Source organism: Nestor notabilis, unplaced genomic scaffold (assembly GCF_000696875.1).
Source record: "Nestor notabilis isolate BGI_N333 unplaced genomic scaffold, ASM69687v1 scaffold520, whole genome shotgun sequence".
NCBI lineage: Eukaryota > Metazoa > Chordata > Aves > Psittaciformes > Psittacidae > Nestor > Nestor notabilis.
The window spans coordinates 3,112-29,169 of NW_009910411.1; the positions used below are offsets into that span (position 1 = coordinate 3,112).

Below are 26,058 nucleotides of genomic sequence, written 5' to 3' on the forward strand. Positions count from 1 at the left end.
CATCCAGAAGTACGACAAGAAATGAGACACAGAAAACCAAGAAACAGATGGTAAAATATCAGATTACTCCTCTGGTGAATCTTCCAGCTGGTTTATTTGTTCTCAACAGAGCTAACCAGGGAACCCAAAATGCGCAGTGACACTTTCATGTGACACGACCCTCTGGAAGTTTGGCACTGCTCTTCAAACCCTTTTGTGCCACAGTCTCAGAAGCATCTTCTCCCTTCAAACGTAACTAGGACTCTCCCATCTCTAAGTGACCTGTACTCTTTATAATTCAAGTCTGAAAAAAGCACAGAGAATGTGATAAAATAATACTTTACTTTTCTTTATCTATACTGTTTCAGTCTGATAAATTATCTACAAATGCATAAAACTTAAGCAACATTGTCCAATGCACTCAGAATGGTCCCAAATTCAATTACAAGTAAACGACATTAAAGATTTACTGTACAGTAAACAAATGGGTGAAAAACTGTAATTTATTGAAACTCATAACTCAAAAAATATAAGATGCTGTAGTGTACAATATGTTACACAAAGCACCCTAGGGTGCACATTCAAGTCAAGTAATAACTCCATCGCCCCCCAAACCCTGGTACCCTAGTACTTGTTCCATATACAATCATGCACATTTACTCTTCAAGAGGAAGCCCCCAGTATTCTGATGTGTTAAATAGCACCAAAATCAGCATAGTTCTTTGAAAAAAATGGGGAGCTAAATTAACTTGGCCAATACTTTTGACAGATATTATACATTCATGGAATTAAACAGTCTAAACTAACCTAAACAGTGTGTACTGTAACAATTACTGTTCTAATTTGAAGTTCTCCCCGTATAGCAGTAGTGGAGGCAATCTGCTCTAAGCAAAACTACTTATGTACTTCCTACACAAAGCTCGTCTGCCTTTTTTGTTGGAAATAAGTCTATGAGGGGTGTGGAAAACTTGGATCTCTCAAGAACAACTACTGGTCTTAAGTAATGCAGCTGTTTTAAGGCAAGGTCTCCACAGTCCGTTAGTGCCTTGTCCAAGATCGTCCTCAAATTTTCTAAAGAAGGGGCGGATGATGACTCTGACAACAGGGGCTGGATTTCTGTTAGCTGCTCATGGCTATCTGAGGTTATGATTACATTTTTGTCCTCTACAAAGTTGTTTACTGGTGTCTCCCCTTGATTGTCTTCCTCTTTTTTCAAGGTTTTATCTACTGGCAACTGCTCAGTAGATTCCCATTCTACCACCTCCTCAAAATCGTCATCATCATCGTCATCTTTTCCCTCACTTTCCTGAATAAATTTCAAAAATGAAGACTCAAATCCCATGGGTTTAAATGTCTTTAAATCAAATGGTTTGGACACTGGAGGCTTATGGAATTTGTCTTTTGTAGCACAAAGTACATTTCTTTTTGTAGTTTGACTAACTGCACTATGTTGACTTTCTTCTGGGTCTGTCTTTCTTGGCAACTCTAACTGTAAACCAGACAAGTAAGAGCTAGTCTCTTTTTCGCTCGTTTCAGAAAGATCTTCAGTTTTACACGTAACTGTCTCCCTGACGTTATGCTCTTCAAAAGAGGTGTCCTCTGAACTGTGGTTACATTTTAAAGTGCCTGAATACACAAAGGCACTGGCATCAAAACTCACATTACTCGATGGAAGTCTTTTTTGGTCTTCATTGCTTACATCTTGAGGTTCACAGTCAGTATTTGGAACAAGAGGTTTGTCGCTTTCCTGCGCAGGCTCAGGATTAGCTGATTTATCCTCTGGAGGAACATCTACACCTTTTTTATCCGAGCTTGAAGCCGTGTTGGAGCAGGGCTGCTTCTCAATCATGATGCCACACTTAACACAGACAACAAGCTTCTGAAGCCGTTGCTCTATATACATATTGGTCATCTGATGCGTGCGCTTGTAGTGCCTCACTATGCTGCTTTCCAATTTGACAACAGACAAACACCCCTGAACCATGCAAGGGTACTGGGTCTGGTTAGACTTCTCTTTGCACATCTGGAGGGCTTCCTCCTTTGTTTTGAAATTCATCAAATGCTTTTCTCTACTTTTGCTAGTTCTTTTCGCTTTTACTGGCTTCCCGTTCTGCTTGCTTACGTCAAAACTGTCTTTCACGTAACTTTGCTCATTTTTATCTTTATCTTGTTCTTCTTCCTCCTCTTTCTGATTTCTAAAGAGACTGTCGTAGTATTCACTGTGTCGGAAATACACGTGTTGAGAGTAGTGGCTGTAATTGGTGAAAATTCGATCACAGCCGTTAAGGTCACAATGGATTTCAAAATCTTTGTTTAGTTTTTCTTCACTGGCATGTTCATCTATTAGGTGCCGTTTGAGCTTATTAAAGGTACAAAATGCAGCAGGGCAGTGGGGTTGGTTACAAGCAAATCTGGCAGATTCAGCTTCAGAAAGCAGTTTTTGATCCTCAAAGTGTTCATTGTGGAAGTCACTACAATGCTTAGCAAGAGCTTTAGAACACAGAAAACGCTTACCACAGTCTTTGTGTTTGCATGCAAAGACTTTTTTACATTTGACAAGTTCCCTTTTTTTCCTTGCTTTGTCTCTTTCTAAGCAGAGCTGCTCCTTATTATACTGGTGAACAGTTCTATAATGGCGAATCAAACCTTTCTGGTTGGTAAAGGCCGAGTTGCAACTTTTATGTATACAATGAAATGGTTTGTGGTATTTATGCAATATATAACATAAGTTTCCTTTAGCAACTGTTCTTTTGCTTCCTCTTCCCTGTCTTGCTTCCAGTTCTTCCCTGTGACTGTCCAGAGAAGCTATGTTAGAGGTTTTTCTTGTTACGTTATTGTCTGTCTCTTCATTGGACTCCAAATCAGTCTCGGAACTACACTCTTCCTTTTTGGGGTGACACGGCTGCTCAGAGGGGTTTGAACGTTCCCTGAACTCCACGCTGGTTGCACAGGCAGGGGTTGGGACAGTGCTGGCCTTACGTGCGTCCTCTCTACATAAACCTACATGATCAAACTTTTCATTGGAACAGACCTTGTGAGCTGCCCTCTCGGAGCCAATTTGATGTTTGTTTTTATAGTGAATTCTAAGGTGTGTTTTTCTTGTAAATGATCTTTGGCAAATGTGACACTTGAATGGCGAGTACCGATGCTGGAACATATTTAACTGAAGAACCATTTCCTTTGAGTAGTTATGCTTTCTAACATAATGCATTAAGAGAGCTTCTCTGGTCACAAACTCGCACGTACATCCTTGACATTCACAGAAAAATGGTTTAGCTGCCAGCTGAGTAAGGTACTGGCTGGGTAAATTATCTTGTTGCTCCTGAAGCTGAAATTTTGAGGTAGTTTCATCTACTGACTCAGGGCACTTGGCATCCCGAGATGAGCAGGACTGCAAAGAACCCAAAAAAGGCTTATATCTTGAAGAATTCTGAATATTAGAATTTTTTAAGCTTAGATGCTTCAAGCCTAACATTAATTCCAACATGTTATCTTCAATATTTGAGTCTTTAGAACTGTCGTATAAAGATGTTTCTGGGGAAGAAGGACAAGTTTCTTCCTTCAGGCCATTGCTTCCTTTAGCATCTACAGTACAATGCACACTTTCTGGAGAGTCAGCATTTGTATCCGAAATATGACTTAATTGTGTGTTAATGTCTGTAGGGGATTTACCATCCTGAGCCTCACTCAACAGGTTGAGAAAGTCTTTAGTTTTCATCTCCATATTTCTTTTCCCTTTAAAGTTATACGGATGGACCCTGCGAAGGTGTTTTTGCATACTCCTGGTATTCTTGTGTGTGGAACAGCAGCCTTCAAAACCACAGGAAATCCGTTTTCCATCAAAGCAAACTGCCACATTGGAACACTGTTGTTTCACATCTGCCGGATGGAAGACTCCTTCCCGAGACATGAGAAAACCTGGAACTGACTGATGGTGAGCCGTTGTTTCAATCAGCAGAGGAGATACCTGGCCTTGGTTTACTGCAGCATCTGACCTGTGGTCCCCACTATGAAGACTGCAATTACTTTCACTGTCTAAATCCTCACTGTCAGAGAGAGCTTCTTCCTTAATCTGTGGGATTTCTTGAGAGCCTGAAGGATCCAGACTGGAATTTTCGGATTGTTCAAGCAGCTGAGACTCTGGAAGGTAACTGCATTTGTCTTTTGAAACTGACTCTTCAAGCTTTACTTGCTTCACTTCCCCATTTGACACTTCAATATTATGCACTGCAAGGTGATTCTGAAATTCAGATTTGGAATAATAAAACTTTTTGCAACCAAAGAAGTTGCAGGTGTACGATGCGTCTCTGAAGTGCTGTGCCTCGTGATGGTAGAGTTGCCCTAAGTCACTGAAAACAATATTGCAGCCATTTAGCTCACATTTATAACGAAGATCATCGTGTGTTTGTTTGTGATTGAGAAGCTCATTAACTGACCCAAATCTCGCGTAACAATCCATTGACACACACATGTAGGGTTGAGGTCCACAGTGCACCCGCTCGTGCTCCCGCAAATGAAAGGATGTCATGAAGTGCCGGCGACAGAAAGCACACTTTTCTCTCCTGTTTTTCATATCCAAGTAATGTTTGGCATTCTCATCATTGTTCTGATGTTCAGCTTTCAGATGGACACTCAGGTATTTGAACTGTTTAAACACTCTGGAACAATCCGTTCCGGGACAGGGATAGATGTCTCGGTCTTGTAGCTGGCAATTCTCCAGCTGGCTGAACGTGACGTACTCGTGTGTGTCATTGTCAAAGCTGTCGGGCAGCTGATGCGACTTCTCCTGACAGGCTGGGGGTGGGCTGCTGGAAGCTGATATCTTCTGTGGTGATCTCTCTTTCTTCAGTATTATTTTCTTTTTAGGTCTGTGTGTTCTGCTAGGTGGCATTTTAACGTGTTCCATTACGTGCGGGACAAAAAGCTCCTTTCTCTTGAACTTCTTTGTGCACACCGGACACGTATAAACACCATCTTCCATATGCATCTTAGAATGATGCAGGATTCTGGCCTCTATACACTCCCTTTTGCAAAGCACGCAAAAAAACTTGTACTGAAGCCATCTCTGGTATCTTTCTGAAGAACCAATTGGCTTTTTTACTCTTACTTTTTCTTTAGGGTGGTTCATTGTGTCTTTTCCATCATAGTATTTATGTTCCTTTGACTCTTCGTAGTCACTAAAGAAAGTTTCTAACATATCGGTTTCATTGACTGACATATTACAACTTGCATCATCCTCGGAATCAGAAGCTGCTTTCCCTAACAGTTTAAGGCAATGTCGCTTTAAAGTCTTCCAGTCCCAAAATTCGGGATCAAATGGCCAATATGCTTTCAAAGCTAACAGCAGCTCACAACGGAGAGAATTTGGAACCAGTGCATTTTCCTCGTCAAATTTCTGATCTGGTTGCATGTAGAGCTCTTCCAACACGTTAAATCCACTCAAAGTTGGCTCAAGTAGGAATTCTGTGAGCTGACAAGCTCTTCTGACTTCAAGGTCTTCTGGTAAGAGGCATGCAATTGTTTTACAGACTGATGTTTTCATCTCATCGCTTCCGTTCGAGCGGATCTGAAGGGCTCTCACACATAACAGAACAGACACCGCGAGTCCTGCTTCTTCTGCCTGTTTAAAAGAAACCACAAACAGCCATAAAACAAATGTTACTTTTCTTGGATAAGCACATTCTCTCTAGAACTGTTCTATGAAAAAACAACGTGATGAGAGCACCCAGTAGCCTACAGCCCAGCCAGAATCTACTCAGGCTCCTGCGTTAAGTGCCCGAGTCACTGTGGAGGAGCCACATAAACTAGTTTAGGCATTAGATGTTGTAAAACATCTTCCTAACTCCTCTCTCCTCAACTGACTCTGAACCATAACTCAGATGTCCAAAAGAGAATGGAGGACATGCTCCATATACATTCCCTCCCACAGCACCCACACAGGATATTAATTCAGAATATGTGGTACTATGTAATAAGGAAATTAATGTAAATTCACACCCTGAAACAAAATAACCTTCAACAGCGTAAGCAGCACAGTAGCAGAAATGATTCCTGATGAAGAAATTGGCATTTCCCTTCCAAACATTTTCTGAGGATCTCTGCAGCACTGAGGTGCTGCTCAATAGTATCAGGAAGTACCTACAAGTATTATTCACATGCTGGTTTTAAAAGCAGTGTATTCCCAATTCTACATGGACAAAACTGAAAGTTACCTTGTTCCAAAAGCATACTTTTCAGCATAAAGAATCTGAATGCATGAACTATTTAGTCACTGGTAGTAAAGTAACAGGTAAGATATTTATGAACAGCGTAGAGAGATGACATGTGGCCAACAAAACCACATCCTCACCAGCTCAGATGGTAAAGATCCAAAGGGGCTAAGAAGAAGTTAAAAGAATTAGGAAGCTTTTATACTCTCCGTGCACTGCACCGGAAGCCAGGCAATACTGCTTTAATTCAGTACAGTGTTTATTTGATAGACAGCAATAAAAACCCCACATTTCCCCAGGAGAGGCATTTTAATATGGTTTAGCAGGAAGCACAGAAAGAACTGGTATATAGTTAATGATGTATTGTGCTTTACACATAAAAGTGCACATTCATAGAATAGTTAGGGTTGGAAACAGAAATATTACAACTTTAGATAAACTAGGTTAAATATTTCTCTCTGCAATCACTACTGGAATTCATCTTTGCCAAATCAGAGTTCTGGACTCCATGATCCATAAAAGGACAATCGTGTCCCCTTTCTGATCTCTACTCTGACTCTAAACCAGGACTCTGCTACTACCTCTTATCAAATCACACTTGATAACTCCTTTGGTTCACAGGATTAACTCTACTCAGTGAAAGCGATTCCCAGGCAAACAAACCTGAAGCCAGAGAGAAATTTACCTGAAAGAAGAAGCCTTGACTGTTACGTCCATAACCCAACTGATGCCTTAACTCTGAATTAACCCAGGTCCATGTAAGAATGAAAAAAGATCAGCAGATCTGGGAGTGTAACATTAATTGAAACATTCATAAAATTGGAGTTCATGTGGCAAATTCTACTCTACAAGTGCAAAATTATGGTGCTTTCAGGAAGAAATATCTGAAATCTTTCGGAAATGGTGACATTCCTAAGGGAAATTCCCATAACTAATTTAAGTTTCATGATCTGTGTAATACTGTTACTAAACCAGTTAAAATCCTGTCATTATCAGTGAGCTTATTTATCCTCCATTAAAGTGTGCCTGATTCATTTTAACTCCTTTTCATGTGCCCTCCACAAATCTACACTCTCATAGTGACCAGACACAGAAAAGGTTAGTCTAGCCAATTCCAAGAGTCAGGAGAGCAAAGGAAGACACAAACCTCCTATGGAGCAAATACCCAGATTAAGCATTGCCATCCCTTCTGCTCTGCTCAGAAGAGCGTGCCGCGTCTGCCTCCTGAGTGGATGCATCAATTAAAGTCTTCCCATTACTCCTCAAACAGAGATTACAAGTTTATAAGAACTGCTGTCAAGCATCTCTTGAACCTTCCTGCAACGTTCTGACCATCAGAACAGAAGGTGGGAGTCCAGATGTGCTTGTACAGCACATTTTGAGGAGAAGGTATTTTCTCAGACTACAAAAAGATGAGACATGTCAGCCGAGTCCCCACCTCTCAGGGATGCTGCAGAGTATCCTTGCTGTACCCCAGTTCTAAATAGGCATTAAAGCAAACCACAGCTATGGTTTGGTTCCAAATACTGTCACACTGTATGTTCAGAGGAACCAATGAACCAGACTTTCCAGGCTGAGTGAAGGTCACTTCAATGTGTCAAGCTGAGCCAAAACTATAATGGCAGACATTTTTCAGAGGTTTTTACTAGTAACATATGAAGCACTTTGAATCAGAAAGTATGAATAATGAAATAAACTGTATTTCAGATCAGTTCAGAAGAACTATCAAAACAAATTCATGTAAACAGTTCTGGACATGTCCAAAACCTCAGGACTGCAGCTTACTTACTTCAGATTGGATGACTCTTATCAAGAAAAATAAATGCTGTAGAGTCTTGGCAATGATGCCAAACTGACGACATCTCTCCAAAAAGGAGTCTAAAGAAGGATCTATTCTTCTCTGCAGTTTGCTCCAGAAAAGTGTCAGTTCCCTGCAAAGAGTTGAAAGCAGAACATAAGAACATTGTGGATATACAGAGTTCATCCAGTCTGCACTCTTCAGTGCAGAGCCGACACCACGACAACTTGAGCGGTATTAAAGGACAGCCCACACTTCAATCAGGTCCCCATCCCCGAGCGATGCTGCACAGAACTGTGGCTATACCTTACTCCTAAACAAGCATCAGATCAAAACACCACATATATCCTGTTACCTAATCACAGAACCCCAGACTGGTTTGGGCTGAAAGGACCTTAAAGCTCCTCCAGCTCCAACCCCTGCCCCAGGCAGGGACACCTTCCACTGGAGCAGGTTGCTCCACGCCCCTGTGTCCAACCTGGCCTTGAACACTGCCAGGCAAAGCAGCCCCCTCTCTCCCAGCAGTAGCTTAGATGTTGGCACCTGCATTCAAATGATGTAAGGGTCACTCAGTGCTTTTTATCACTCAACAAGTTTTCCTTCCCTTCCTCTAGTACAGCAAATGTCACCTCTGACAACCTAACCACTCTGTGCATCAAACTATACAGAGAGGTTTCTAGATGCAAGGTCAGTCATAGCCAAAATCAAGAAAACACCCAGGCAGGCTTTACACTGAATATTGGCAAGATTCTTCCTTTGAATTACTGCAATCCTGCTCTTGAGCACTAAACCAGGTGAAAGAAAACAGGGCCTTGTGATGGATCTGACCTGGGACACATCTACTGCACAAAAATGGACAGCATTTACTAGTACAGTTTTGGGCCGGGTTGGTTAGTTTGGGGTTTTTGTTTGCTTGTTTAAAGGTCTAGAAATGCAATTAACAGCCAAGAACCTAGCCAGGCCTGCAAGGAACTAACAGACAAGCAGGTGCTTTAATTTTACATCCTCAACAGAACTAGAAAGGAAAGAAAGGGGGACACCCAGAATATCAGCAACAACAACTACTGCCCTTTAGCCCCAAAAACCTGTCAAAGTGTAAAATGTATTGAGCATCAGGATCCCTAATATGAAGAACTGGATAAAGGGAAGCCTACACAAGGAAGGCACTAAATATAAAGAAGTATTAAAACCAGAACAAACTTCAACAATAGTTTATCCATCGGTCATTTTGTGTATCTATTCCATATATCTACATATTTGGGAGTGGGAAGAACAGTGAAAGAAGGGCTTTACTCTGGCTAATCTCTTATTCCTAAGACTTTTTGGCAGAGCAAAATGTTTTCAGTGTTTGCCCTGTTCTCTTTCTCATCCCACCCCTTCTTTTTGTGCATGGTTGAAGGGGTCCTCACGGATGGTGATGTAGAAGTGTTCTTCAGATAATCTTCACACATATGGAAAGGCAGAGAAGGACAACTCTCAGTATTTGGGGGCAATTTTCCATTCAAATTTGACGTGAGGCTGCACAGAGAACAGGAAGAACTCCACACACAGAGGTCTACTTAGACTTCAAAGTAAAATCAAACCTGTATCAGCAGATCAGCCCGGAGAGAAGTTTTTTGAAGCTGTGCTTGGTTAGAAGCTCATACTTAATGCCACTTGTGTTAATGCTAAGGATCACATTCTTTTATGGACTGAAGTGCCTGACTCCCAAGGCCATCCACTAGCTCAGACCAGTAACAACAGGGTAGACATACTGACTACAGCACAAGAGACACAAGCCTGCTAGCATCTTCTGTAAGTAAGAACATACTTGTGTCACTAGGCTCTGCTAACATTTACATCTTTAAGACTTCACTGCTTCTCACCTAGGCTAGCCAAATTTAAAGCTGTGGAAATACCTACTCATGTTACAGCTGCACCATGTTTTGCATAGATTCAACCTCAAGGAGGCCCCATCATGGTCCAGGCTGGGATGTCTACATGTGGGCAGACCTACAGCTCTAATTGATCTCTCCTGACTCATCAGTCCAAAGAAAATGTAGGTTAGACAGTTACAGCACCTAAAAGTTTCATTCAAATTCTAACTAGTTTCAGTTCAGACTTCGTACTGCAAGCAAAAATCTAGCCACAGTTGTCACGACAAAGAGATCTTAACAGTAAATGCTGGGGAGGGGGAGAAGCGGGGCTGCTTCTGCACACTCCTACTCCTTCGATCTCTGCTGAAGAAGTGAAAAGGCACCAAACTCTCATGGGTCTAAGTATTTATGAGGGAAGAACTGAACAACAACATCCTTTGTGGAACCACAAAGCTTAGGGGTTTAATATCAACCCAGACAGCACTACTTACTGAGCCACTACACTGTTGAAGCATTACTGTCAATGTCGACCTAGTACTGTTTCCTTTTTAAAGGATTTAAACATTATTTGTGTCTAACTGCTCTATTACTGTAGCAAGATGAATCCTTATTTATTTTGTCACAAGTTACCTAGAAAGTACTTCAGTCTGATGTACTTCTCAAGTTAAAGACAGATCCACTTTCCCTTTGTAATGTATTAGCTCAATTCTCTTGCACTGAAGCCAGTGAGGAGCAGTTAGGAGTAGCAGTAGTACTTACTACTTACCAAGAGCAATACACATTTGCTGTTTGAAGCTGATGAGTAAGGTATGTTGTACACAGAATAAAAGCAGTGTTTTCTTGTCCTTCAGACTCCAGATTACAGATGATGTCCAGTACTTCTTTGCAATCCACTTTTGCAATCTTAAAGAAAAGAAAAGAAAAGGTACTTTATTCTCAGTATGTTTCCAACAGAAACACGTGTTTACCATGTCAGAGGAAGTGGTTTCACAAACATGTGAACAAACACTACATCTCCTTTAATACCCAGAGTTCACACCACACATTTCAGCTACAGAATGGCATGAGTTCATCTACATTAGCTCTGATCCCTTCTCAGTTTTCTTTGGGACCATCTTCCATTTTGGGCAGCTTAGCAAAATACTTACATGCAGGCAACAGTCTATCTAAAACTTCCCATTCCTTCTCACTTGGAATGCTGTGTACAGATTTGGCGTCCTCAACATAAAAAGGACATGGAGCTGTTGGAGCAAGTCCAGAGGAGGCCATGAGGATGATCAGGGGCTGAAGCACCTCCTGTATGAAGACAGGCTGAGAAAGTTGGGGCTGTTCAGCCTGGAGAAGAGAAGCTGCTGGAGACCTCAGAGCAGCTTCCAGGGTCTGAAGGGGGCTACAAGGATGCTGGAGAGGGACCTTCATCAGGGACTGGAGTGATAGGACAAGGGGTGATGGGTTCAAACTTAAACAGGGAAAGTTTAGGTTAGATATAAAGAAGTTCTTTACAGTGAGGGTGGTAGGGACTGGAAAGGGTTGCCCGAGGAAGTTGTGAATGCTCCATCCCCGGCAGTGTTCAAGGCCAGCATGGACAGAGCCTTGGGTGACATGGTTTAGTGTGAGGTGTCCCTGCCCATGGCAGGGGCTTGGAACTAGATGATGTTAAGGTCCTTTCCAACCCAAACTATTCTATGAATGCAAGCATGTAATACACCAGCAGTTAATACAAATGTTCTACCCTACTACAGCCTGCAAGAGATCATTTCTTTTTTGGAACCCTGCTGCAACAGTTCCACACTCTTCAGCTTCAGTTCTTAGTATTGCAGAAAGAAATGCTAAAAAGCTTGATAAATCTACACTAAAAAGAGACTATGGCTCACTAACCTCCTTAATGGAGTCTTCATTAGGCAGCATAGAACACACACATGTGATGTAGGCTTGGCGAAAAGATGAGACATTTGCAATTTCTGAAGAATCTGCACACAATTTGGACAAGTATCTAGCTTGTGGGATGCAGTTTGACTTCATCAGATGTTTTATTCGCATCTGCAGAAAGGAAGGCCCTTCTTGTGTAATCAATTTATTAGCTAGGAAAAGAAAAAAGCCTTTGAGAATACACCAACGTACAGCTCACATTTCACTGAAATCACATTTCACTTTATTAAAACTTGTGCAAGTCTGGTCAGTTTGCTTAGGAAATTTGAGGTGTGATCAAAAGTGACAGCAATCAATGGACTATTTTCTCCTGAACGAATTCAAACCAACTGTGTAAGGAGAGAACACTGGGTTATAGACAACAGACACCTCTCTGAAGGACAGCATCCATCAGCACAAGAAGAAGTATGCCACAGCAGTGGCTAAAGGACACTCATCAGACCACACAGGATTTGGAACAAGATACCAGCAGTTTAGCTGAGATTCAAATCTTCATATTCCAAAGAACCAAAACTATTGCAAACACAGTATTCCATACTTTTCAATTGGAGATTTTACCACCCAAATTATTAAAACCCACATAATGCCAAAACACACAAAGCTGAGGGTGACAATGTTACCTTTGTGGAAGAATTCTCTGTAAGACCTGCTTATGCTCTAGATCAACCAAATACACCCAAGTCATTATGAGACTCAACGAACTAATTAAACAGGAAAAATGTAACTTGTGATTATTTTTGTAAGTAGTTGGCAGAATTTCTTTAATCTCATTAAAACCTCACGGATTTAGTTTGCTGTTCCCAGGTACTTGTAGAACCACAGCGTGCCTCAGGTTGGAAGAGACCCATAAGGATCACTGAATCCAACCCCCTGCTCCTCACAGGACTACCTGAAACTAAACCATATGTTGACAGCATTGTCCAGGCACTCCTTGACTTCTGACAGGCTTATTGCCACGACCACTTCCATGAGAGGAGCCTGTTGCAGGGACTGAGCACCCCCCCAGTGAAGAACCTTTTCCTAATGTCCAATTCTGAAGTTCCCCTGACACAGTTTCATTCCATTTCCTCATGTCCTACCGCTGGTCCCCAGAGAGAGGAGATCAGCACCTTCCTGTCTATTTATTTACTGTAAGTCTTTGAGCCCAATTCATCAGCCAATTACTCACTCAATGCATGATGGACTTGTCTAGCCATATGCTGGACATCTGATCCAGAGGGATACTGTGAGAGACAGCATCAGCTTTGCTACAGAACATGTACTTTGCCTTAGCTGACAAAACAGCATGCCTCAAGAGAGCTATGATGCCATTTCCAGCTTAACATAAACCTCTACAGAAAGGCTTGATACTCATCTCCAGAATACATACTTTAAAAGCACCTTGAGAATTAAGGAGTCAATACATTCTTATACTGCAACAAAACATATCGACCAGGGAACAAACTGTCTGATGATCTGTGCAAAGAAGTATGGAAATGTCCGAGATGTTCTGACAAAACACAATAGAACTGGTGTCCTGCAGCAGCTGTATTCAACCAGCTACCTGTAAAGCCTTTAGTTTAGCCTGGATTAGTCAAAAAAGAAAGTTTTCTTTAGGATAACAACTCAGTGGAAGAGCCAATGCATAAAAATACGTTCACTCTGTGAGTATCTCACTATTACTGGGTGAGATGGGTAGCTAAGAAATCAGTAGTATAAGATTTCTTGGAGAGGACTGTACACAATACAAGCCAAGAACGCTCTCATGCTTTCTGCACTTAAATTATTGTCCAAATAAAAGAAATCTGACAGGCACTACACCAGTTAGCAGATGGTTTTCACTGTGCACCTAAACAGAAAACCCATTTCAGGGGCCAGGTACATACTACATGGTTGTAGCAAGACTCACTAGTATTCTGCAGAAATCTGCTTAATGGGCCATTGGAGGTCACTTTAAGATTCAAGTCTCTGGTGCTGGTTCACATTTCTCAGAGGAAAACCTCTGAGCAGTGAACTCTTGACACAACTGACACCTCACATTAAAGTAACTTCCACGGAGAGGTAGAAAAAGCTGGGAGTAAGCTCTCCAGTTGCTAGGAAACAAGCCTCCTCTCTTAAAATTTACATCTGTACATGACACTGTGCTTCAAATTTATCAAGGAAAACAGTGCTTCAATCTCCATCCCACGGGATGCAAGAGAATGCCATCACAAGGTGGCCCAAAGATCACCATGAAGGCAGCACTCCAAGAAGGCTTGCTTACTCAACAGTCAGCTATCCAGGTGAAGCATTTTACTCATCATCATGTCTGTGCATGTGGTTTCACGTACTGTTAACGGAGGAATTGAAATACCTGCAAGTACTTAACGGTACCACTAATAGATATGAAAAACATGCAGGGAGTAAAAGAAGAGTTTAAAAGAACACATTCAGAGATGATAAGAAGCGATGCTAAAAGCTCCTTTCCCTCCTCACCACTCAACATTTTCTGATTCAAGATCTTATTTCCATAGTCTAAACACACTGAGCTTCCAAGCTCAGTAATAGGAAACCTCCACACTCATGTTGCCCCTCCACACGCATTTGTCACGCCTCTGAAAGGAGCCACAGTTCCTCCCTGGGAAGCATTCAGGAACACATTCAGAAGCAGAGTTCTGAAGAACCAACCTCAGGGAGCAAAATTTCCCTATTTTTATGATGGAAAGAAAGACTTCTTCTTAAAAATGGAGCTCCAAAATGTTCAAATTGATGGATAGTAGAGCCCAAGCTAAGATGATTTAGCAAGGCCACATTATTCAGAGGGACAGTGAGACAGTTTCATCATAACTATCACTTAGAAGCACATGAAAACTACTGCACAATGCGATTTAAAATACAACTCTCCTCTGACTTCAAATCACTGGCTTCCCACCAAAAGTGCACCAAGTAATTCCTTAATAACCACACATCATCTCTGGAATCACCTTCTTACCTTCCTCAGCTTCCACTGGCTGCTGGGATAGAATTTTGAGAAGAACTGGATGTTTCCATACTCCTTCCCTTGTGATATCCACCAATATTTGGAGGTTGTTATTCCCAAACTCCAATAAAGCATCATGTGAATCCTACAAAATGGTACCAAAAAAAAGTCATTAAAAGTCTCTGCTAAAAATGAAAGTGATGTCATTTTACATTATCTGTCCAAAACTTCCCAATCTCAAAGTACTGAAAGTTAACTGGAATGGCTTAAATCAAAAAGCCTGTTCTGCAGCTGTAATTCTGCAACGCACAACACTCCCAATCCAGACCAAACTCAATCATGAATAATTTCCTTTATTAAGATGAAAACATCCTTCCACTGAATACAGATTTCCTTACAAAATAAACCATATCCAGTGTGTTTACTCCAAGATCCAGACATTTCCAGTCCTGAAAGTTTTGATGCTGTGAAGGCTGACCCAGAGACCCTCTACCCTGAGCAGGTCTCCAGCTGAAGTTCATCCACCAAACCTGTGTCCACAGCACAACACCCATGAGTGATTAAGGCCCTAACACTTCTAATGCTGGAAATCTGAGGAGTAAAGGAAGAAATGAGACATTACACATGGAAAGAAGTTTAGAGTCTAATGCAGAAACAAAGGCAACTGGAGAGAGATTCCAGCACTTCATGTCCCTGTCAGGAAAACCCATCCAGGGTGACCTGCACTGTAAAAATTGAAGTATCACCACATAGAACTTCCTAATGCTGACAATGGGAAGCTAACTATCTGAAGGCAGTTTAACACCACAGGCAGGAAAACTGTCTCTCACAGCAGCCACAACACATCTTAAATTTAAGCATTAGTTTGATGTGTGACATGTCCCCTGGTTCTACTGAGCTGTGTTTTTAGTTGGCAGTACTTCGAACACTGCTGCTTTCAATAGCATCTGTTGTATCCTCTCTATACACCAGAAGCAATTCCATGTTCTAAATGATCAGAATTAAATGGGGCTAATGCTATAACCACTGGGAATACCAGAGTAACCAGAGTCCTGTATCATGGGCTGTCAAAAGACAGCAACAAACTGCATTCCTCATTGCAACACACAATCAAGTTCCCAAGTTACCTTCAGGAACCAAGCGAATCTGCTATGAAAATACCCAAGACTTTCCCATTAACCATTCACATTAAAAAGCATCTTTTTATTTAACAATGAGACGTCCTTTAATAAATTTGATATTCATGTTCAATATCAGATGCTAATTTCAGACCAAGTTCAATGTTTTGATATACCTATTTCCTTCCTAATACTGCAGCAAACTGCACTGCATAAATCTCTGGAGAAGAGAACCTGGATTTAACTCTTGGGCAAAGCATCTGCTCACTAAGGAGTGAAGCTTTATTCCCAGCAAAAGACTTAGCAGGAGGAAATCACATTGTTTCAGTGAAGGTTTCATTTACTTGAGCCATAGCTGTCATAAGTCATAGTCTCATAAGTTTCTTAAGGGACTCCTCTCAAATGACTATGAAACCATACTATGAGCCATGCTACTTAGCAAATCCCAAATTAAAGCCAAGTGTCCAGTGGCAAGTTTACACAGCTCCATTCATCCCTTGGATAGTCCATCCATCTCTACAACATGGAACTACGTGTATGAGGCTCTTTGGGGAGTCTGTGCATCCGGATGACTTTGGGTCATTCTTGCACTAAACCAAGAGCACGGGCAAGTTTAGAAGAGAATCATTCCCAGCAAATACCAAGAGAAGATTCCAACAATCAAAAGGGAACCACAGGAGGATGCACATACCCCTACAAAGCTCATTACAGTAACCACCTTCTGATTGCTCATCTAGCACACAATGAATTGTGACATTTTTGAGGATAAGCAACAACACTGGGTGGTGTTCTGAGACACAGGATACGTATCTGTATCCTACATATCTGTGGGATATCTTGTCACAAGAAGCACAGGGAAGTCAAGGAAAAGCACATTTTGTATGTTCCTGTGTAAGCTGATAAGATAGTACAAAATGTCTGCTTGATTCCAGAAGCTGGTATCACTCTTCTCCATAGCTGGGCTAATCCTCTTCCTACGCTAGTCATAACACTAAAGTAACAGTGTCCTGACTGACTTCTGAATAGACTTGATTTCCAGCTATAACCAGTCTTTAATATAATAGGCAAGATGGGAAAGGAGGAAGGAAACAAAGCAAGTTATCAGTTGTCATGGTCACACAGGATTTTAACAAGCTGCCACCCTTAGGTGCGCATCAGACTTCATGTCTCACAAGGCTTGGTGCTTGGGGGCCAAACTGAAGGACAGGAGCATCTGTTTGGTTTTCTTCACTTTGCTGAGGAAAATATGACTGAAAGCAAAAGAAAGCTCAAGAGAAATGTGAGAACAGCTCAGTAAGACAGGACATCAAATAACAGAGGTACTCAGGAACTTTGCCTCAAGTTTTACCGTCAAGGTCTGCGCTTTGGCCTTCCTGGACCCTGTGACTAGTGTCAGAGTTGGAGGAAAGGGGCACAAAGCAGCACAACAGATGAGATGTGTTACCAGACAGAAGCCAAGGGTGTCGATGGAGATCATGGATGTCACTCCAAGACCTCTGAAAGGTCATGGCCACTGGGAGAAGGTTCCAAGTGACTGGAAGAAACCACCAGCCCATTTTCAAGACCAAGGGGAGGAGCCCCTGAGGAACTATAGCCCAGTCAGCAAAACCTGTGCCCAGAAAGACTATGGGGCAAATTCTCCTGGAAAGCACATCCAGGCAGCTGAAGAACAAAAACGTGACTTGGAGCCAGCCAGGATTTGCCACGTACAAGTCACATTTTATCAACCCATCTTTTGTGATAACAGGCTACAGATGACTCTAGAGTCACCAGACTCAGCAAGGCTTCCGACACGCTCCCATCGTATCTTTAAAACCAAGTTGTTAAAACATGGAGAAGTGGACAATAGTGCAGGTGGCAAAACCAGCTCAACTGCCAGGCTCAGGCTTGTGACCAATTGTACAAAGACCAACTGGCAGCTGCCTCCAGTAGCACTTCTCAGGGGTCAACACTGAGCTGCCACTTTTAACATCTTAATTAATAGTCTGAACAAGGGACAGAGCATGTTCTCTGCCAGTTCACAGCTCATACAGAACTTGGAGAGCACCTGACACTGAGCAGGCTGCAGAACGTCACTCACAGGGACTTACTGAAGTTCAACACAGGCAAACACAAAATGCTGCATCTGGCACCACCCCAGGCGTTAGAACAGGCTGGTGACAAGCTGGCTACAGGTTCCAGGGTGGCACAAGCACAAGGGTCTGTAATTAAAGTGTAGGTCAGCAGTGAGCCCTTATGCAAACAGGCAAACTGTGTAGAACAGTTTCAAACACAGCATAACCAGGAGGCTGGCAATGGGTTTATTCCCCTCTGGTATTTCTGAGACTCCACTGAAGTAAAACACTAAACTTGTGGCTGTCCTCTACTACTCATTTGCCACAGGGGAGCCAGTCCAGCCAAAGCCACAGAGGGCCTATAAATTTTACAGCTGCCTTATCTTCACTATACTCCCCAGTAGACAGTTGGAGCTGGACTCTTCTTTCTGTCCAGAGAGTCAACAAGTCACATAAAGGCGAAGCCTGTGAAGTGTGTGTGGGAAGAGTATCACTGTTTAAACACCCTCACTTTGAAAGGACTACCCAAACTTTGTGCAATCTCCATTCTTACAGACACTTAAAACTTGGTGGGGAAGGACTCTAAGCAACCTGATTCAAGATAGCCCTTACTCTGAACGAAGAGGTGGATCAGGTAACTGGAGCTCCCTCCCAGCTCCAGCTGCCTCATTACTGTTCCACAACAGACACCTTCAAAGCACTGCATATTCAATGTATTTACTGGACATACTGAAAGCACACTCAGTGGCAGTCGGTGCTTCTGTCCTACACTAGTTCTTCTCCAGCTGCAAGAACAAAACCAAACCAACAGCAGAACTGAGCACAAAAGCACACATCAGTTCTTTCCAAACACAACTGTATTGCAGGATTCCACCAGCAAAGGAGCACTACGGTTAAAGCCTCACAACTGAATGCAACAATCAAGCAGTTTTGATACCTTCATTTCAACTTCCTTCACAGTAACCAAGAGCTTCTGTAAATATTGTCCCAATGTTGATTTTGTTTTTAGCTAACCGCTCTGTGGTCCAACTCTTAGCTCTGAGCAGACTTGCTAACAGAAAATCAATGATTAAAGACTAAGCTACTGCTGAAACCAGAAAAGAAAAACTAGCAAGTGAGCTACTGCTGAGACCACATCAAAATCAGTTATTGGTATGAGTAGAAGAGATGGTGCTAATTGCAGATGCAGAGATAGCCAAGTATGATGCTTACAATCATACCCGATTGCTTGATTTTGGGCTTGGAGCCTGAAGCATTGCTCACAAAGGTAATAAAATTTTGGAGTGTTACAGCTGCACCCTAAAGAGTGACTTTGTATGTTCTTAACCAGAGCTCAAACTGCTCCTAACTAACAGCACAGAGATTAATACATGAGCTACAACACACAAAGTTTTCAGCTGTATTTAAGCAGTTGAAACCTTCACTTAAGCAACCCTTATGCTCAGCTGCTCCTCCTCTCAAGTATTTCCTTCCTGTGCAAGCTGGATCAGGAAACCAAATTTAGCAGAAGGAGCCTCAGGGGAGGAGTGGGGTTTCTTTTGCTTTTGGTTTTAACAGTTAAAGCACGATCAATCCCCACTTCACATGCAGCTAAATGCCAGTAGGATCAGGCAGGTGAATGACAGACCTAACTCTTCAGTCTGCTGCTGCCAAAAGATGCTCAAGTTATAGCCTCAGGACAACTTTAAAAACACCAGTGAAAAACAACAAACTCTAAATTTGCATCTATGAAGTATACAACCACAGGGCAGAGTTTTGCAAGTGGCACTTAGGATCATACAGGAAGTTTGTGTCTATCAACTGATCCTCAGAATTGGGTGCTATCAGCAGCTACTACAGGGTCACAAAAGTTTTCATTTTATACTCACCCTCAATACACAACTTTTCTAAAGGAAGAATTCCTACTCTGATAGGTTTGAAGGGAACCCTGTTCCACAAACCCATATTCAATTCCCATGACAACACATCTCTACTCCCACTAAAGCCATTTCTGAATGCACTGTTTTATCTTCCTCAACTGGCCAGATTACATCCATCCCCGCAGTACCTCTCCAGAGTTCTTCCCCCGGATTGAGTTTACCTGTAGCAAGAGCCCTGTTGTTGTTTGATTGTTATTGTTGGGGATTGTTGCCCCAATCCTTTCACTCATATTTTACAGCATCTGCCCATCTGTATTCACATCCTTTTGCTGCTGCCACTGTATAAAGTCTGTGCTTGGGCTCCTGCCACACGATCCCACGTTTTCATTTTGCATAGGTTGCCTCACTTAGAGACCACAAAACCGGACTCATAAAATCCTAGAATCATTTAGATTGGAAAAGACCTTTAAGATCTGCAAGTCCAACTCTTAACCCAGTTGCAGTTAACACTTAGCACTGCCAAGTCCACCACTAAACCATGACCCTAAGCACCACATCCACACATCACAGCTAAAATCAGAACAGGAATAGCAGCAACAGATCTGGCCCTCACCCTGGAAGAGTCTATTAGTTTAAACACAGCAAGACTCATCTAACTCAGTCTTTTTCTCACACAAACCATTATTAGTAAAACCAAGATTTGCTACAACTGCCATTGACTATGTAGATTTAAATCAGCTGCTGGGCCTAAGCTGCCAATACTGTTGTTGCAGTTAGTCCTTTGCTGCTCAGAAATTCTTGCTGCCTAGAAAACAGCAATCCAGGACAGGTGGAATTCAGTGGAAGGAGAGGAGAGGAGGATCACAACAGCAGCTTTATTTATTCATGTAAGTTGGAAAACAAGGAATTCATAACACTTACCTGTATGGACTGATGGAATCCTAACCACACCTCAGGCGGCAATTCACTTTCAGGAATTGAAAGCAGTAGCTCAAAACAACTCCTGGAAAAGTAAAAGGCAGGTAAGCAAGCTATGTGAACATATTCTGAACATCTGTAGCACATATTACTTAGCATTCAAGTAAGAAATGACAGTAACATTGAAACATGTTTGACTGCACAAACCAAAAGCAAGAAATAGCCCCAGAATCAGGCACGAGTCATATTAAAGAGTGTGTCCTTATACTGTGTACAAGCTCACTAGGATGAGATTACAGCTACTTTGATAATCCAAGATACTTTGTTCCATGTTGCTCAGGAACACTGCATTACAGAATTTCTGCTCCTTCCTCTCACAACAGAATCCTAATACTCGTTTTGAATAAAACTCTTTTGACCCCAGCATGGTCTCCTTGCCTGGAGAACGAAAGTCAGCTTTACCTACAAAGTATCAGTGCTGAAACATGTAAGAAAATAAAGCTAAAGAACAGCTTGACAGAAGAAGACACATGCACTAGCACAGAAAGGGACCTAGAGAATATTTTCCCAACAGTAACCTAAAAGCAACAGCTCTATCAAGAGGTGCATCAGCACAGAAATAGATTCCTAGAAACACCTGATGGATCTTTGATAAAGGGGTGGGAGCATCCAAGTAGCTATGGTGTGAACTGCAAAGCTTACCAAACAAAAATATACCACATCCACATCTAGAATACATATCAAAGGTGTTCAGATTAAAATCAGAGTTAGAGCTGATTGTAAAATTCCAAGCTCATTAATTCATGGAGCTGCTGCATTTGAGTAGCTCAGTTATCGACACAACACAGGTGGAGAAATCCCCTTGTTTCTTCATTAAGCCAGGCTCCTGCTTAAAAATAAGACTCAGGTCACCCATTCTATACCCAGGGAAGTTTGTTACATCCCATTTTCAACTATGTCAACAATTAATGTTGGTATGAGTCAGCCTCAGCACAGTGGATGTGAACTTCTGCTGTGCAGCAGGTTTTCCAGATGAAAGCTCAGGAAAGCAGGATGGGTTCAGAAAGTTTTAACATCTCCAAAATACCCAAATTGAGACCTGTATCTTCCATACATAAGTTCAGATTCTAAACACAGAAGTGAGAAAAGCAAGACCTACTTGATATTCCCTCATTTAGACCATCGGGTCAATGCTACCCCTTTTCAGAAACAAAAATTGAACAACTGTATGTATTTAGAAAATCCATCTCATTGCAGGGAAAAGTCTTGGAGAACAAGAATCACTGTTTTCTAAATCACTGTTTTCCAGGAGACAAAGCAAAGGCAGGACTGCTGCCTGTACTGTTCTCAAATAGGAGCTACCTAAGCTTGTACAGGACATATGGATCATCTAACACCAAACTGCTACACAGAACGGTCTGACCTAACCAAACTGAATGTGTTAACTATGACACTGTGTCTAGAGATTCATAGGACTTTCACAGCAAAAACATTCTCATAAGTCATGACAACAGAAGGAAAGAAAACTCTACATATAATAAATACACTGAATAATTGCTATAAGCTACACCTGCATTGTTAGATAGTTCCAACTCACACTATTTTCTTTGAAACCTCCACTCCCAAATATTAAACAGAAGAATGACAGGGAAGCTATGCATGTCCCATCCCTGGAAGTGTTTAAGGCCAGGCTGGAGGGGTCCTGGAGCAACCTGGAGGGTGCCCCTCACCATGGCAGGGGAGATCTTTAAGGTCCCTCCCAACTCTAACCATTCTGTGATTCTGTGTCAACCCCTTCAGTCTTACCAAAGATAGAAGAGCTGAGCTTAGGGAAGGCGAAAAGTAAGAGATGACCATAAAGCAGATTGCTTAGTACCCAGGAAGAATGACTTTCCTTTCCCCCTTCCTCTTGACTTTTGATCAATGCATTGAACAGTTACATGCAGAATGCTCTGCTGTGCCTTACCAGTGTTCAGCCAGATTCAGCAGTCACATACATGAACAAGATCAAATGGACAAATACTGGATTAACATCTGGCCATCCTTTTCACCTTTCTGAAGTCTGCCTTCACTGCCTAATCCTGTTCCTTTAAACAGAGGTTTAGACCTGCAAAAGCTCTAAACACTTCTATTAGACAGGCAGAAAATACAACAGCTTTCATCACTGTCATTCAGTAATCATTCACATCATCAGGCACTGGAATCTCAATCATTACTGTGCCCACAAACAAGTGGGCAACAGGATTGTCAGATATTCCGACTGTCACAGGCCTCAGTATTATACAAGAATCAGGACTTACTTCTCCCTCATACTCAAGCTTGGCAATACAAGTTATTCACCAGCCCTGATGACCAGACCCAGGTGGTTGCTATTAGACTGTCAAAAAACTTCACAAAGTCTCACAGTAACTGAACTCCATTTTAACATAAGCAAAAAAAACCCCTACAAACAAACCCGAAGAGTGACCTGGTAAGTGTCCAGTTTTCATGGCCATCAATACATGATATTGGGTAAATAAAGTATCAGCTTTAAACAAAATGGCAAAGCAAGGTTTTACAAATAATTTTTCAATGCTTAACCCTTAAGGTGCTACTTGGACAGTGAAAAAAATAGCTGAAATTAGCTTTTTAAAGCATTGTGTTCATCCTGCTGGTAACATGAATGCACCTTCCCCCTCACACAGTATGCTCAGAAGGAAAAGTGCTTGCAGAAGCTCAGGGGAACAATCAGCTTCAAGGGTTTCCTAAAATGCCAGAGGATAGCCAGCTAACCACATCTCAGTGACAGACACATTTAAGATGGTTAATTCTTTATTAATTCTTCTAGAGAGGCAACACCTTTGATATAGTAATACTGGGGGGAGCAGGGGTGTGGTGAGAGAGGAACGTGGTGGTGTTTGTGGCTGTGGAAACAAGAATCCGAGTTCTACTTGACCAAAGCAGGTATGTCCCTTCATGGCCATGGCCAAGGAGAACATTCCGGCCCTACCACAATCATCTGCCACATCAGTAAACTACAAGAGCCAGCACTCCAAGCTTTCCTTTTATTTCCTAAGGTTGGAGAGAGTGGTCCAACAAGGTCTCACACTGCATCTGCATCACGTTTCTTCTGGTTGGCACAGTCTCTGCGTCAGGTCAGATTGACTGTGAACACACAAGTGGTCAGGTGGCAAGGAAACCCACAGTAACACTGAGTTGTGCTACTAGTGGTTCACCCTGCTGAGAAGGATGTCAGGAGGGGGAAGTTCTTTCCCCCTTCTCTGGGAGGGATGTTGGAAGGGAAGTAGCAAGTAGAGCATTTTTACTTTACAACAGGAAGCTTCCTTGTTTCGTTTCTGATTGGCCTTCAAGCCTGAAAATATACAGCATGCATGGCAAAACCCAACCCAAAACTTGCAGTTACATGGCAACAGTTCACTTGCATGTCCCTAACCAGATAATAGCCTTCCTCCCTCATGGAACTTAACTTTCACCTTTAAATCCCTCGTCTGACTTCTCTCTCCCTTCCTTGGAAATTCTTACAGAAAATAAAACCATGGGAGAGTTGCCTTCAGTTATGCCATTTTTACCTCACCCTATCTGCAACCTCACATTGTCTTTACCATTCTTCAGATTCCTCTCAAATGTAATCACAACAAGGAGAGGGGAGATTCCAGCAAGTCAGCCTTGCTACTGTCCTCCAGCACAAAGTTATCTGAATATACAAGTAACAGCAACCAAACTCCTCACACTGAAAGACACAAGAAGCCCTCTTAGCAGAAGCAGAATATTCAGATTTTTCTCAACATTGTCAAAAGCAATTTTGACACAGAATTGGGATTCCTGACCCAAATTATCTAACAGTGGCAAGATATATAGAAAGTACACCAGGGATGGATGACCTGCATACAAAGACAGTGAAAGACAAGCTTTTAAGTGACATGAGTAGGAAACAGGCAAAATACACAAGCTAATAAATGATAACATGATGAGGATGAGAATGCTTTATCCATAAAGGGACAGTCTGCAAAAGCAATGCAGATATTTTGCCAAAAATACCTGTATTATGTACCAGGTAAATGATTTAGCAGCTGAAGTCTTTGGTTTTTATATTGAGAAGTTAAGACAGACTTTCCCTGATTTCTTATGGTTTTCCTTCTTGATAAAGGGTTTAATAAAAAATAAAATTAAATAAAATAATAAAAAAACCCAAAACACTCCTAGTTCACATATTTCTCATAACTCAAAAATTTTAAAAATTCAAGGCATCAAACAGAGATACCTGGTTCTGAGCTGTTGGTTTATATTACAAGTGAGAATATTACCAAACAACCAACCATCTGACCAAGGAGTTCATTGCAAAATCCTTCTCGAAATGAACACTTGATTTCAGACCACAAAGTGAGGAAGCTCCTGATAACAAAGAGAAAACGCTGAAGATCTCTCCTAGAATTTACTTTTACTTCATGGTGATCTTTATACTCAAGGTTTTAGATCTTCACCCTTCCCCTTCGAGTAAAACCTTACCAGCAAGGAATGAGCAGACATCAAGTTATCTTTCCAGGCTAAGGGTAAGCAACTGATTCTAACCCCAATGTGTGTGAAAGGCCTCAGGCTACACGTTTCAATTACAAATAGCTGCTTTGCACTTCAAACAGACTTCCAGGCACTACAAGTTATTGCAATTTAGCTGATGGTCTGTAAAATAGTTCTCTTTTGTTCCAAGAATTGCTGTACTTTAAGTCATGTCTACTGGCACAAGTCAAAAAGCTCGGGATGAACTTCTCTTCCATTTTGCAACAGCCCACATTCACAACTTGATTGCCATAAATACAAACCAGCTCATCCTTTTCAGAAAGGAACATGTTGAGAAGACACTGACAGCAGCAACCACACAGCAAGTGATACAGGTTTATTTAACCCATGCCTGGAGGTCTAATATTAAAGCTTCTGTTTAATGAGGACCACATTAAGATTTTTCTACAGAAAACTGTTCTTATTTTCAGAATTTTCAAAGGAAGAACCTTTCTAATTAGTACCTGCATGATTATCCAAGCACAGAAGAACAAAGCTTCACATTCATGAACAATACTCAAGTACACTTTTGTGGTATGACAAAAAAGAGTTCTTAAGACATTTACTAGTTAATAAATCATAAACACAGTTGTCAAATGAAGCATCACACTATTCCAACGACTTGTTCTTTCATTTATAAAGTACAAGGTTTTTATTTATTAACAAAATAATGTACCAACTTAAAACTTACAGCACCAGCCTGCCAAGTACCAGAAGAACATCTTCACATTCGGTAGTCAAGTAAGGTCGGGCATTAGCAAAGCTTTGGATGGAGATTCGATACACTTCCAAAAAAGGTAGAACATGTTCGGATGCACCCCGACTGCCAGCATACTGCAGCAGTGT

General features: G+C 41.7%; 1 protein-coding gene across 1 annotated transcript; it reads right to left on the reverse strand.

The window, feature by feature from the left end:
• Window positions 1–877: 877 nt before the first annotated feature.
• RLF (rearranged L-myc fusion) lies at window positions 878–26,058 on the reverse strand (the record flags this gene model as incomplete). The annotated part of the gene is made up of 7 exons (XM_010009791.1): window positions 878–5,599; window positions 7,978–8,119; window positions 10,609–10,745; window positions 11,721–11,923; window positions 14,722–14,854; window positions 20,662–20,743; window positions 25,904–26,058. Coding segments are annotated over 7 exons (5,574 nt in total), but the record flags the coding sequence as incomplete, so codon positions are not given.